Source organism: Varanus komodoensis, unplaced genomic scaffold (genome assembly GCF_004798865.1).
Source record: "Varanus komodoensis strain SLA01 unplaced genomic scaffold, ASM479886v1 scaffold21, whole genome shotgun sequence".
NCBI lineage: Eukaryota > Metazoa > Chordata > Lepidosauria > Squamata > Varanidae > Varanus > Varanus komodoensis.
The window spans coordinates 8,068,539-8,082,889 of record NW_025335589.1 but is presented as its reverse complement, the minus strand read 5'-3'; the positions used below and the strand labels follow the sequence as shown (position 1 = coordinate 8,082,889).

Below are 14,351 nucleotides of genomic sequence, written 5' to 3'. Positions count from 1 at the left end.
TGAGGTGGTATTTAGGAAAATGATGAGATCTGATGAGATATGTAATGTCATTGATCATTGGAGAGCAACCAAGTTTACCTGCAATAAAATGGATGGATTTCTAGTTTTTCTGTCAGCAGCCTTAAAAGCAAGAACTTGAGAAAGATTAGATTGAAACATAATTTTGAAGAAAGGAGGTGGGTTTAAGGGCCCATCAGAGAGACTCATATTAAGGAGGGCTGACTTTGTTGAAATGGACTGCTAGATCCAAACATAATTTGTTTGATCGTTCATTTTGCAAATATATTACTAGTCAGGTCAGACACTCTCGTGTTCTCTCTTTCTTCTTATTTCTTTTATATGCTCTGGTAGCCATAGTCATCATGCCATAATGAAAAAGTTACATGAATTTGCCCTTTATTATTTAGTATGAAGAGAAAGTGATGAAACAACAGTGATGGGCTGTACATATTTCTGTATTCTACAGCATTTCCCCTGAACATTTTTTCCAAAATGTATAATGATTTCTTTGCAACATACATTTGTAATGGATATTCTTTTCTCTTATTTTTTCTTTGCAACATATATTTGTAATGGATACTCTTCTCTCTTGCTTTTTCTGGTAGTTCCATCTTTCAGTTCCATAACAAGTAGCAAATAAACTAAGAAACACCTTTTTGAACTTAGAAGGCAACATACAAAACACTGTATCTTTCCTGAGTTGCACAGTACCAGTCCAATACTTTCTAGTTCATCCTTCATTATGTTGGTAGGTTAATCAAAGAAAAAACTCCCTGGTTTAATTGCAGCTTGCACAAAAAGTTGCATGTGTAGCAGAGGAAGTGTGTTCATATATTTGTGTATTAAATTGAATTTTTGCTTAATTAAACTTAACTGATTTGGGCTGATATCTGAAAGCTGCATTATTATTCCCCAAGACAGCACTATGTTTCTAGAAAGACATATAACAAGTGAAAGTTTACATTTTCTCAATTTCATCTCTTGGTGTACTTAAAAAAGTGTTCAAAACTTTTTCTAGCCTTCAACAGCTATGTTACTATTCTGTTCATTTAACCTGAGAGATTCTAAAGTAGATCTGACAGACAGATGACAAAGGAAAAAATCAGAGAAAATTTTTATAGATACCTTGAAGTGCTGGTTATCTTTCACTGACAATATATATGTTTCTCTAGCACTTGTTTAAATTCTTTAGCTGTTTTTATGCTTCAATCAGACCATGTATGTGTTTCCTGAAATACTACTGACACAATATTCTGGAAATACAAAATCAAGAAATAATAAGCTAAAGTAAGCATCCTCAGCTCTAGGCATAACCCTACATAAGATGTCATTATCTATAGATAAATGAGTTCATTGAATTAATGAAAACTTAAAGAAATGAGCTGCCTAATGAGCACTCAAAGTGATGTGTCAGGGGTTCTGCACCAGTGCTGACAAAATCAGTTTGATGAAACTATGACAAAAGCACTCTTTTATGCATTTTATGAACGTTAAATGATAGCATTTGCAACTTGTACAGTACCCACTTTTTAAACTCAGCTATTTTGGCAACAGAAATGAGAAATGAGCAAATTTCCTCTCTTAAGATTCCTGCAAGGATATTTACATATCTGTTTAAAGGGTTTACTCATGGTGAATCAAAAAACAAAGAAATCCTCATTGAGAATAGTGAACATAAAGTTTCTAATGCAAATTCCCCCCCCCTCCAAAAAAAGAAAAGAAAAGAAAGGCAGGTTTCTAATAAACCAGAGTCTTCTGTTTTGTTTGACCTGAAAAGCGGCACTTACAATCTTTGGGAAAAGCCAGAATCTTAAGTCAGTTTGAAATTGGTCCGAAAGTTGGTAATTATTTACTCATTCAGATGAAATAGAAAGCTATGCTTAACCAAAGATTCCCTCGCTTAAACTTGGCTTGTATGAACAGAGAACCAAAGGGGATTTTTGCATGACTAAATGACTTTCTCATATTTCAGCATACTGTAGCCACATTAAGGGTGCAATCAATTTAGAAATCGGATTAAATATTTCCATTTCAGTGCTCATCACTTTTTGACTGTGTCCCCATTCAAAAAGATGTCTAAACCAAATTCAGAAACATAACTCTTATGTGTGTTGATGTACTTAATACTGTCTCCTGTTGCTTGTGCAACTGGATAAATATTAAATTGCATTCTTTTATAATAAAATGTGCATGCTGTTGAAAGTTCTGTTTGCTTGGTTGCTATATTTATTTTAGTTTCATGCTCCCCTTTTGACTGGAGTCTCTAAAGCAGTACATACTATTCACTATGAACAACAAGTGAAAGCTTTGCTATTAGCTTGTCCCAGTGATGCAGCTAAGAAATTTTCAGCTCTGGACTTAATGATCTTATGTGGGCATCCTTCAGAAGGGCCAGGTGCTGTGAAGCATACAAATAACTTTCCTCTCCCACTGATCACCATTTACAACTGATTCGACTTTCTTGATATGGCAGGCAAAACTGATGCCAAACTTTTAAACTTCCACCACCCAGGTTTCAGGAATATAATGGAGTTTGCTTCTACCGCCCTTATCATTTGCTACTCTCTGGTGATTGCTTAGGGGCAATTTGGGCTGTAAGTCCCACAGCCCAGCTCCAACTGCTGACCCAGAAGCAAAAAATTTGATGCCACTCTTTTTTCCTTATACTGTATTATCCTCCCTTGCTAAAATGTTTTAAATCGAAGTTGCTAATGCTATTCTTTAAGACCAGTCTCTTTCCTCAGCAATTTTAGGGATTAAATCTCTGAGTAGGCGAGTTGGGTTGGAAGACATATTTTGTCTCAAGGTGAATCAAAAAACACCATGCAGTGCAGTGTCTGCCACTGAACACCTTTCAGCTGTATTCTTCATCCTGTAGTAGCCATTTATTTATTTGCCTTTTGTATGTTTAAATTAAATAAGGTATACCATATCTTAGAAAAATACAAAAATAAAAGTAGCATAGAATAAGAGCAAACTCAAACCAACAGCAAAGAACAACACCATTACTCTGTGAGAAAATCTGCTGAAGAGTCAAGCACTACAAGCCACTCTTAGAATGTGTGAGAAAATAAAAAAATCTTCACCTAATACCCGTAACTTGCTAATGTAGGCAGCAGATGAACTTCTCACAGGAGAGCATTCCACAAATGCCCATATGGAAAATGCCCCTATTTCTACTCTGCCTGTTTTGCTACTTTTCTAGTTGGTTTTTTAACCTGAATAATAATACCTACCTTGGAGGTTTTAAGTTCATGGAAGAACCAAATTCTTGAAGAGTATTCATAATTTGGCATAATGGTAGTGTGTATGGTAGTGAGGAGATGATGTGCAGTTGAGTGAGAGTATGGGTCTTGCAGGTGTGTCCCTATTCTTGTTGGTGAAATGTTATGCTTTGTCAGGCTCCTTGCTGTAAGTTACAGTATTGTTGTTAATTGAGGGGAGGAGTCTCAGTGAATTGCTTTGCATTTGGAGCAGAAATAGCATATTTGGGAAGGGGGATTATCATTAGGTATCCTATGTATATACAAATAAAGGTTGCTGGAACTGATTTATTTACAGACTTGCTCTCTAAAGGGGCTTACATTTGAAGATAAGCCTTTATGTAAACAAATTAGCATCTATTTACATAAAGTACAGTTTCACCTGCAATAATGTTCACATTTATAAAATATTTTTCTATTTTAAAATGGACATATTGTGTATAATTAACTGTTAAGGATACTGTGTTCTGGAGATAAGTCTTTTGTATCATGATACTCCAGTCAAAATGAGGTAAGCTTTTAGTATTAGATATAAATGAACAGTTGGATTTATTTAATAATCAAACTGAGAAACACTTAATTTTAGTTGTCTGTAGCAATATAGCACAAATTCCTTGTAAAACAAATTGCATTTTTTGGAATATACTGAAATGCACATTTGACAAAGGAGAAAATGGGGTGATTGAAGTTCAATTTGTACCATGTTATTAACCATTTCCGCTTGACTAGATGAGTAAAAGGATAATGGATGAGGGTTTATTATTGCCTTTCTGCTAAAATGAAGTGGTATAAAAGATAAGGTAATGAGATTAAGGAATATAAGGTAAAGGAGTAATCAATCAAACTCAAACAGGGGGAAGAGATCACAATACTTAGAAGCTGCAAGAAAATATTTTTTTAAAAATTGACTCTATCAGCATGACTAGTACTTCAAAAGCCAACTGTCTTTAGTTGTTTAACCAGCTGTATGCTGGATTCCTTAATAACATTATTACTAGTATATTGTCAGATGCTTTACTATGCAATGTTTGTTTTTCTTGCACATAATCCTAATTTTTTAAATAGTAAAATATAATCAATGTTGAAATACAATGCATTTGCACCAACATTTGTGTTCCATCCTTCTTTTGAAGAGTTGAACATGGCATCTTTGAATTTATCACATTTTATCCTTAAAACAAACTTGTGAGGCTGAGAGATGGTAACCAGCCCTAGGTCATTCTGATAACTCCATTGGCTAGTCAGGAACTTCGATCCAGAATATGCCTAGTACAAATTTACTATATGACCCACTATTTCAAAATTTTTATATGAGGAATAAAATATAGGAATTGGGAGAAAGAAGAAAAACATTGATTTATTGCAGCTCAGCATTTAGTATATTGCATTTATTTATTGTTTACAGCTGTGGGGACTCACATCAGACTTATGGAAGTTTCTTGGCAGGAAACCTCTCATCTATCTATCCCTGGATTGTCTCACACCCTTACTCCATAGATGCAAAGACAGTAAGCATGCAACACTACACTAACATGGTTTTCTCTTGGGAAAGCTCTAACATTAGCTCTGCAGGTGCAGAACTTTGCACTAATCTGTTTCCTCTACTTCTGTGCCCCACTCATACAGAACTCACACAGTCCATCCTCCCCTTTATTCATTCTTTAAAAAATGAGTTCTGTGCCTCATACATCTGCAACTCCCCATATGTATATGTCAGCAGACAGTATTATACTCAGTTTATGTTGAAACTAATTATTTCTTATGTTGCATATTTCAACATTGTGTGGCCTTGATTCTGTCTTGTTAGAAGCTTCTGAATGAGAATCTGTAGGGGAAATTAGTACATCATAAGTATCTTCAAAAGAAATATTAAAGTTTGCAGAAGAAACACCTTACTACCATGATCTATGTTGTAGTTATGTTAATGTACTGAATTGTAAGATAGATTCTTACCTTGTAATGAATAGTAATGTGCATCAATGCAAATTCCAATACAGCCTACAGCTTGCAATGTGCTTGGATTTCTAGGAAATATCTAGAGTTTCTTATTATTGGCAATAGATATAAGCACAATTTCACATGGCAACCATATGTTACTCTCAACCTCTTCCAAAAGCAATCTCTGCTGTAGGGAATCTGCATGAAGTGATGGTGAGTTGAGCACCATATACCTGGATGGCATATGCCCATCATCTCTTAAAGCTTTCTGGATTAAATTATTTGCCCTTAACAGAGCAAACAAAAATTCAACTTGAAATAAAAAATTGCTGTATCGGAGAATTGGAAGATAGCTAACAATGATTTTTAAAAAATAAAATGAATATGAGGGAATCCAGGAATTAAGACCCATTAGCTTAACCTGAGGAAATTGGTAAAGAGTATTAAGAACATAAGAGCCATGCCAAATCAGACCAGCAATCCATCCATTCCAGTATTCTGTTCACATAGTGGCCAACCATTTTTTTCTGGCAATCCCACAAAAAGGATGCAAATGCAACAGCACCATCCTGCTTATGTTACCCAGCAACTGGTACACACTTCCTGTGGTAGAGCAGGGATCCCTAGTCCAGCATCCATCAATATCATGCTTCCCATGAAGGTGTCCCTAGTGAGGGTTGCTGAATATTTTTCTGGATTTTTAAAAAGTGCATACATGGATTTACACATATTCAGCTTTCTAGCAAGTATACCCAGGCTTCAACAAAATAAACCAAATGTCCAAATAAACTATTTGAAGTCAATGTCTATATGCCACCCTTCATATATTGAAACTGTAAGGAACCCATTGCATTACAGGAGTTGTTTATCCTTCCAATTTTATATTGGTCTTCCTGCTGTCAAAAGAGCACCAAGAATCCATTTCCTCTTCAATTAGTCAATTTACATGAAGCAGGTGGCATGTACATCAGTGGATATTAAAGCACAAATGTAATCTGTGAATGGTTTACCTCCAACAAGAAGGAACTGCTAGATATTACCAAACATGTGTTCACATAAGCAGTCAGACCGTTAAAAAAGAGACACTTCAGTATCTGATAGATGCTTCACAAAAGTCTTTGCTGAATAAGACATAGGTAATGATCCATAGTCATGACAGGTAGATGCCAAAGTGGTGATGCAAAGATTAGACATTCTGTAGTGGTGGTCGCAGCAATTTCTCAAATTCCAAGATGCATCCATAGATCCAATAAGGTTGGAGTAGCCATTGATACCTCGTTCATCCATGAATTTGTTTAATTTTCTTTTAAAGCCGTCCGGGTCAGTGGCCATCACTCTGGCTTGTGGTAAAGATGTAACGGTGTGCTACGAGCAAAAGTATTTTCTTTCATCTGCCCTGAATCTCTCAGCATTTGCCCAGTTCTACTATTTTAACAGGAAGACCTAATATGAGATGGATTGATTCCACAAAGGTAACCACAGCCTTGAATTTAGAAGTGCTTAGCTGGGCTGTCATAGAAAGGACATTTTGGAGGAATTTTATTCATAGGGCTACCAGAAGTCAGAAACAATTGGACCCATATAGCAACAATTTTAAGAGATGGATACATCTTTCTTCCTGTCTGTTTTCTCCACATCATGCATAATTTCATATAGCTCTATTATGCCTTTGCTTACTTTTTTTCCTATGCTAAAGTGACCCACATATTGTAACCTATTCTGATAGGATGTTGCCTCAGCCCCTTTATTATTTTGGTTTCCCTTTTCTACATTTTGCCCAGCTTTGTAATATGCTTTTTTGATCAGAAAAGTTCACATTAATCCTAGTGTTGCCATACTATGGATTTGTATAAGGGCAATTGAAATACTGACACATTTATTCTCAAAAATTCTTAAGATCATCAGAAGAACCCCCATTTATACCATAACTATTGAATTTCCTCAGGTGTCTTCCTTAGTCGAGGAAGTCCCCATCTACTTTTTTTTTAACACTGAAATGTCTAAAAAACCCCCACATACTAACAGATTACTAAGAGAGGGCATAAGCCATGCTGATTTTTCCCCCCATAAGTATTATTAGAGTTAGCATGAGTAAAAGTGCAAAACAGGTGTTTGTTTCCCAAATTGTATACAGCAGTAGATTGGGGTTGTGCGGGTACCCTTATAGCCTTTCCCCTCAGGCAGACGTATCCCCTTCCCTCCCAACACACATAAAGACACTTTCTCCCTCCCATTGCAATGTGCGGTGATGGGATGGTCACCCATGGTCTGCCTTTCCTTTGAAAGCGGGAATCATGCAGGTAACAGCCCACACGGTTCTGGCTCTCACATTGGGATCACATTGGTTGTCACCAGCACATTTTTTTTTTCTTTCAAAGGCTTTCCCTGCTGGAGTGCAAAAGGGCAGACCCCTCTTGACCTTATCAGGGAGAGATTGCACTGCTTTCAGGTCTCTAAACTGTTTCATGGGCTAGAAGGAGTGTGATCTAGCAGGAGAGGAAAGTGTATGTGGATATCTTTCCACATCCCTTTCTCCTGGTTGCTTGTGGGAAATTAGGCAGCAGCCGGTGAGTGATATGTGCACCAGTGTGGGCACCACAGAAGACCTGGAAAGGACTACATGTGAACCATCAGCTCATAATTGACATAAAAGTATCATGGAAGAACAACCCTGACTTTTACAAAGGCAATTCCTATCTACAGACTTCTTAGAATGCTCTGGGAGTGGTAACAAGCATATGGGTAGTGTTGTCATGTCCTTGGGCTTCCAAAATGCTTTTGATTAAGCTTTTGCTAAAACAGCCATAATAAACATGGCTGTCTCAAGAGAAGAGGTCAGGTCCTGGCGTGAATCAATAACTTGCTAAAGCACAAGAAGCAAAGAGCAAGTAGAAATAATTCTCTGAATCTAAGGGAGTAAACTGTGAGATCCTCAGGCTTGTCTAATGGACATGGGGCCATTTAACATTCATTTATCATCTGAAGTTAGGGATAAGCAGTGAGGTAGCTAAATCTAGTACCAGATCAATGAGGATGGTGAAACCACAAGTAGACTGCTGTGAGGTTCAAAAGGCTCTCTAAAGGGGGTGAATACATTTCAGTGATAGCAATGGCAAAATGATGTCTGTTCAGGTAAAAATAGTCCTAACTTGACATTTATGTGAGGATGTGAATTGACAGTAATTAAGTATGAAAGTTTTCTTGGAATTGTGGGAAATAGTGTAAGGAACGTATCAAATCACTGAGATGGCTGTAACATTGCAAATTCTACTCTAGAGATTTTCAGGAATAGAATTGAAAACAAAACATTTGATATTGCAGCTGTGGAATACAGTTTACAGCTTGATCATGTCTTTAAAAAGGTTGTCATATTATTGGAAAAGTTGCACAAAGGGGGAAACAAGACAATGAGAGTACTGGAGTATACTTTCCTTATGATTTATTTTTTTTGAAAGAATGGCAATACAAGGAAACAAAAGGGGAAGTGTATGCAACTAGGAATACTGTAGATTAGAGTAAGTAGATAGACCCGTTGAAATTAATTGGCAGTAGATTCAGGACATATAAAAGGAAGCACTTATTCACATAATTAATTTATGGAATTTGCTGCCAGAGGGTAGTGATGGATAGCCTCTTCTTAGATGGCTTTGAGTACAAATTTGTGGACGCTTGGTCTATCAGTGGTCATTACATATGTCAGCTAAATGGAACATCCAGGTTCAAAGACAGGCGCTCCTAATACCAGTTACTGGGGGTGGGGCAAAGAATTTGGAACACTTGAGGGCTTTTCACGAGTATATTGGCATCTATTGCTGAAAACAGCACATCGGAATAGCTGCAGTGTTGATAGCCAGTGTAGCAGTTATAATGCAGAGATGGAACTCAGGAGAGACTGTTTCTAGTTCCAGCTAGGTGACTCAGGGCCAGTAACTAATGTTAAGCCTAACCTTCCTTACAAACTTGTTGTGAAAATAAAATGGAGAGGAATAAGATCATGTATTTCTCCCTGGGGTCCTTAGAAGAAAGACAGGATACAATTGCATTAAGTAAAGCAATAAATATTTCCATATCAGGATTTGTTTCATTCTGACTCTGTTCAGTTACAGCCTCTGCACAGTTTAACCCATCTCTATCGTGTGCTAGGTACTGCTCTTCTAGTGCTCCATGGAAAACCAGGAAAAAATATTTGCAGTTTGGTCTGCAATTCTGCCTATTTGTTGCTGTCCTGCAGTTGTTTTTTCCTTGATGTTTTACATCTTTCCTGGCTGGAATGATGGATTATTGGTGGCCATTCCTAATGAGTTATTTTGTATTTTGGCCTGTACTACTAACTTACCAGTGCTTGGTCTCTTTCAATTTTATCTTGATTTTGTGGGACATACCATTGTTTGTTGCTGTTGAGGCATCCATCCTGCAAGTAACACTTCGATATGGCCGGATGCCAAATATCATTAAGGCTGGCTGTTCAGTGGTGCCATGTGGTTTATGGAGATCAGATTAATTGCATAAGTGCATCCAGGCTCTCCTCCTCCAGTTAGTCCATGCAAGAACATTGCAGAGAAACCTCTATTTTGCCATGTTGCTTTAAAAAAAGTTTGAAAATGGAATAGATGGGAAAGGATTAGAAATCAAGCAAAGGTCTATCACAAGAGTCGATGAATAATTTACAGGCCATGGGCTTTGAGGTGCATCAGGTCAGCACAAATAATGCATTATGAAAAAGGAATTTTAGTTTGCTGTAAATCTGTCTGCCTCAGCAGCTTAAAATAAAACAGTTTTACCCATCTAAGACAACATCAATTTGTTAGTCACTGCTTCATGTATCAAAAAGCATTCTGTGAAAATATCAATATCATTGGTTAATATAAATGAAATTAATTTTTAAAGCTGGGCTAAAGGTTGACATATGAAAAATTGCATTACTTTGCAGAAGAGAAATTTCTGTCTTCTAGTGAAATTTCAGGTCAGAAGGGCAAGTAATTTTCACAATCTTCAATGGGAACCAGTGAAATATGAACTTCATTGTCACCTAGCCCCAAAGCGATAAGATAAAATGAGCTGATACATCATTTGCTGTGGTTTTATCATCTCCTGCAGTAATTGGAAGAGAAAACATAAGAGCTTTCCCCCCAAATCGTCTTGCCTCCTTACTCAGACCTAAGCCATTTTAGTCTGATCGATGCAAAGGTCACATAGAATTTTATTTATTTATTTTTAATTCTTTGTGCTTGCTGAAATGTCTAGTGAAACATTAAAATAATGAATATGTTTAATTGAGTTTGTCACCCATGAAAAAAGTGAGTGTGATTCTATATCATTCTGCAGTGGAAATAAGGGGAAAAGGAAAGCTAGTATGTTGGATTCAATAGCTAAGTGAGCAAACATTTTACATGTAATCATTGCTTGAAATAAAGGTGCAAGTGATGTTTACGTTAACATTCATTTTTCTGTTAACACCAATATGTAAAGATGATTTTAGATGCATATAAGTAAGAGTCAGAAGTAGTTCTTTTTCTCCCAGTTAAGAATATTATAGAGGAATGTGGAGGCATGAATTATTTATTTATTTAAAACATTTCTATGCTGCCCCCATCGCAACAAAGCCTTGGGGTGGCTCACAAAAAATACAAAAAAACATACATAAGCAATAACAATATATATTATTGTTATTGACAGAGCTTACTTAGGTGGATCATTTGTACCTCATAATGTGTTAGAGTTCAATATTTTAGTAGTAGTTTCAACATTTAAGGAGGAAATTCTTTAATACCCTACATTTGATTCTCCTCCAAATTGACAGAAACGTGGACATTGACAGAAACAAAGCATAGTTTTGATGTGTTATTTTACTATTCCTGAAATATGTCATAGATGATGTATTAAGCATTTTTTATGCTCTGAAGCTACAAAATCTAGTCACTTGAGGAACTGGTGTTGGGCATTTGGCTCCTTTAGTTTTATAATTCATAACAACCCTTATTTTGTTTCTGTCTCCTTGATTTACATTGCATGGCAGATAATAGTAATGCAGTTACTGATTTAGCTCTATGACACTTGCAAATTTAATTATCTCTAGACTACTCACATGCCTAAGATCACTAATACTTTAGATAAACATTTTGCTTAAGCTGAAAAGAAAGAAAATCCTATCGTGAACCATGTGTGTGCTGTGGAAAGTTATTTGATATGTCTCCCTAAGCAAATTGCATGGAAGCAGTACTGGTTTTATCTATATCAATAGCTACTCAAAGATACTACAGGCATAAGTTCCATTAAAATCAGTGGAAAATTCATGTGAAGATACTTGTAGTTATTTTACTGTAATGGTACACTGAATTCAAATTTCATCTGGAATTCTTTTAAGAAGTTGTTTTTTTTTTTTTTTTAAAAAAAACTAAAAAAAAGTGCATGATAGCAAATCATTGTAAGAAGGAGCACTTCCCAATTTAAACCCAGTTCTTCCAAACCCACAATAGTATTGCAATTATAATTTGGTTTACTTGTATGAGTTGATATGTGTATAGAAAACAATATTTGAGCTGAATAAAATGGATTTTGACACATTAGTACAGAAGGGAGCCAATTTCTCATTAAATTGAGGCAGGTTCCTATACTAATATTTAGGTTTCCAGAAACTGGTTGGGAGGTTCTGTTGTAGAAAATATAAGCCTTTTAAGTCCAACTGTAGAAGATTGTATGCTCAGTATGCTCTGTAATCACAAAGTGGAAAAATATCTGGTATGGGGCAGCAAATGTTATGCAGTGAGATGTTATGCAGTTTGCAGCTAAGCCTGGTACTTTTCTTAATTTTGGTGTGATCACTTGCAAGCCTGATTTGGAAGTGAACCAGCGTGTACTAGATAGGAAGGATAACGCCTTTACCTTGACATACCTGTTTCTCCCCTGAAATTACACATATCCTTCACAGCTATGGAGATGGGGGCAATTTTTTAAAAAAGTTTCAATTGGAGACTTTTTTCTTTTAAAAAAAAGTGTGTGTGTGTGTGTGTGAAAGAGAGAGAGAGAGAGAGAGAGAGAGAGAGAGAGAGAGAGAGAGAGATGAAATTTCAAGGGGAAATGAGGTGGAGGAAGATTATATCTTCCCTTCTTGGTACATGCTAGTATATGTTAACTGGAGTCTAAGGCTTACTTAGAAGTAAATCTAGTTAAATTTAATGGCACTTAATGTCTGAATTCACATGTATATGATTGCATTGTCACACATTTAGTCTGTAGATTGCATTTTAGATCTGTTTAATCAAACCAATACTTCAAGTGTTCACTTCTTCACTCTTTTAAAGATTCTTGAATTTGGAGGGATAAACTGAAAATGTTAAACCTGTTGAACAAAGAAAAATAAGAACAAAAGATGGCACGGATGCTTTAAGATAACCTAAACAGTGTACACTGAAGGAGGATACATGTGTCTTCTGTATCTTTCAAACTAATATGCCTGGTGTGATAACAGCGAAGCAGTGGTAATGATGCAGTTTCCATAGCAACTGGTTCATTGGAGGGCTAGACCTCTGTCTAGGGTGCTGTCAGTATGTGTGGAGTTTCCAAGAACAGAAAGTCCCAAAGAAGGACTGCTTTCCCGTAATCCAGTTTTAATTGAACTCCAGAGACTTTGAAGTGAGTCTACAGATCAGGCAGATACTATTCCAACGAGGAATGAAGGTCTGTTTTAGTTAGGCCTCAGCTGCTTCCAAACTGATAACTTCTTCTAGTTAATGCTTCAGAAATTGCTTAGTAGTGCTTGTTACATTTTATGTGGCTATATTTGAGGTTCTACTAGAGACAGCCAACTGTACTTCTTTAAACCAAGTTTGGGACACTTTTCAGTAGCCCTCTGTTTTTCAGGGGAGGCGGAGGAAGGAGAATGACAATAAAATGGTTATTCAGGGAATTAAGGGTTTATGTGTGCAGGAATAGATATTGGATGCAACATTCAGTATCCAGGCAGGTGTGCCCACTTCCACAAATATTTTCATATCTTTTCTCTTCCTCTCCTCCCTTGTAAAATCTAGCAATACAACATTCATACTGTGTTCAATGTTTCTGCTGCTCTACTATATTTAAATAGGTGTAGCTAACTAAATGATACATTTTACCCTGAGAATCTTTTGAAAATGTAGCAGGTTATTGAGAGTGTCTGCTGTTCATTGTCAGACATTCTGATACCCCGCTGTAGTCTTTGGCATGCCTAAGCAAATGGTTGGGATCCTAGACTGTAACTTCAAAAGTTTTATGTTGTTGTGAAATGTTGTGGTGGTAGCTGTGGCTCTCGTCCTCAGATTGCATACACCCTGGGCATTGTCTGACACATAAATTCACCTTCTCTGGTTCATTCATTCATAATTTCTACAAATACATAGTTCTTTTGCATGATACATGTTTCATTTTTATTAGAATTTTACCATTTCATTTTCTATATTTTTATGCATGATTGCTACTCCTGAAAGCAAATCTCTGATAAATTTATTTGTCTTTATTGTAAATAGATAGCAATTCCTTTGAATCACCAAATAATTATGATTGTAACTGCAAAGGCAAAACTACAACAATGGAGTAATGGAGTGGATAGCAAAAGCTGTTAATTTGAATTGTGAAGGCAAACTAAGCATCTCTATCAGTTTGGGATAATGAGAATTGTAATGCACAATTTTGTTATTCCAATTCCATAGAAAGAAAATGTTGAGGGTTTTTTTTAAGACTTCCGCTTTCACTGACAAAATTAACTTCTAAAAGAATGTTATATTTCAGTAGAATGAACTCTGCCTTAATTTTTTAAAAACAGATTTTTAGGTGGATTACCATTTTTTGTCTTAATATTTTTTCCATTATGGTGAAATAGTAATTCCGTCCAAGTATATATTATGGTATCTTAAATGAAATTATGTGTGTACAGGTCTGTGTAATTAAATAGGTGCTAACTTTATGTTGGAGGGATGTTCAAGGTTCAGATTCTTAGCAATTCATACTCAAATGAGAATTTCTCCAATAAATGAGAAGAAGAAATCACAAGTTTTCACTTCTGCCTTTGAAAACTTGCAGTTTCCCACTATGCCCAAATGTTAAACTGTGATTAATTTTAACCATGGTTTCTTGAAACAAGCTAGTTGAAATGAACCATCTTTATAATGTTGGATT

The 14,351-nt window shown here is 36.1% G+C and overlaps 2 protein-coding genes across 15 annotated transcripts in view; one reads left to right on the top strand and one right to left on the bottom strand.

The window, feature by feature from the left end:
• The window catches only part of DCLK2 (doublecortin like kinase 2), a 273,637-nt gene that overhangs the window by 57,252 nt on the left and 202,034 nt on the right, over positions 1-14,351 (bottom strand). The gene's annotated exons all lie outside the window — the stretch shown is intronic.
• Positions 1-14,351, top strand: part of LRBA (LPS responsive beige-like anchor protein) — a 435,651-nt gene that overhangs the window by 306,802 nt on the left and 114,498 nt on the right. Inside the window, exon 3 of one of the 13 annotated variants that reach the window (XM_044430961.1) lies at positions 4,669-4,771. The exons of the other annotated variants lie outside the window; for them this stretch is intronic. Coding sequence (XP_044286896.1) covers positions 4,669-4,771 — 103 coding nt within the window. The remainder of the gene's footprint in view (positions 1-4,668; positions 4,772-14,351) is intronic. 13 annotated transcript variants of the gene reach the window in all.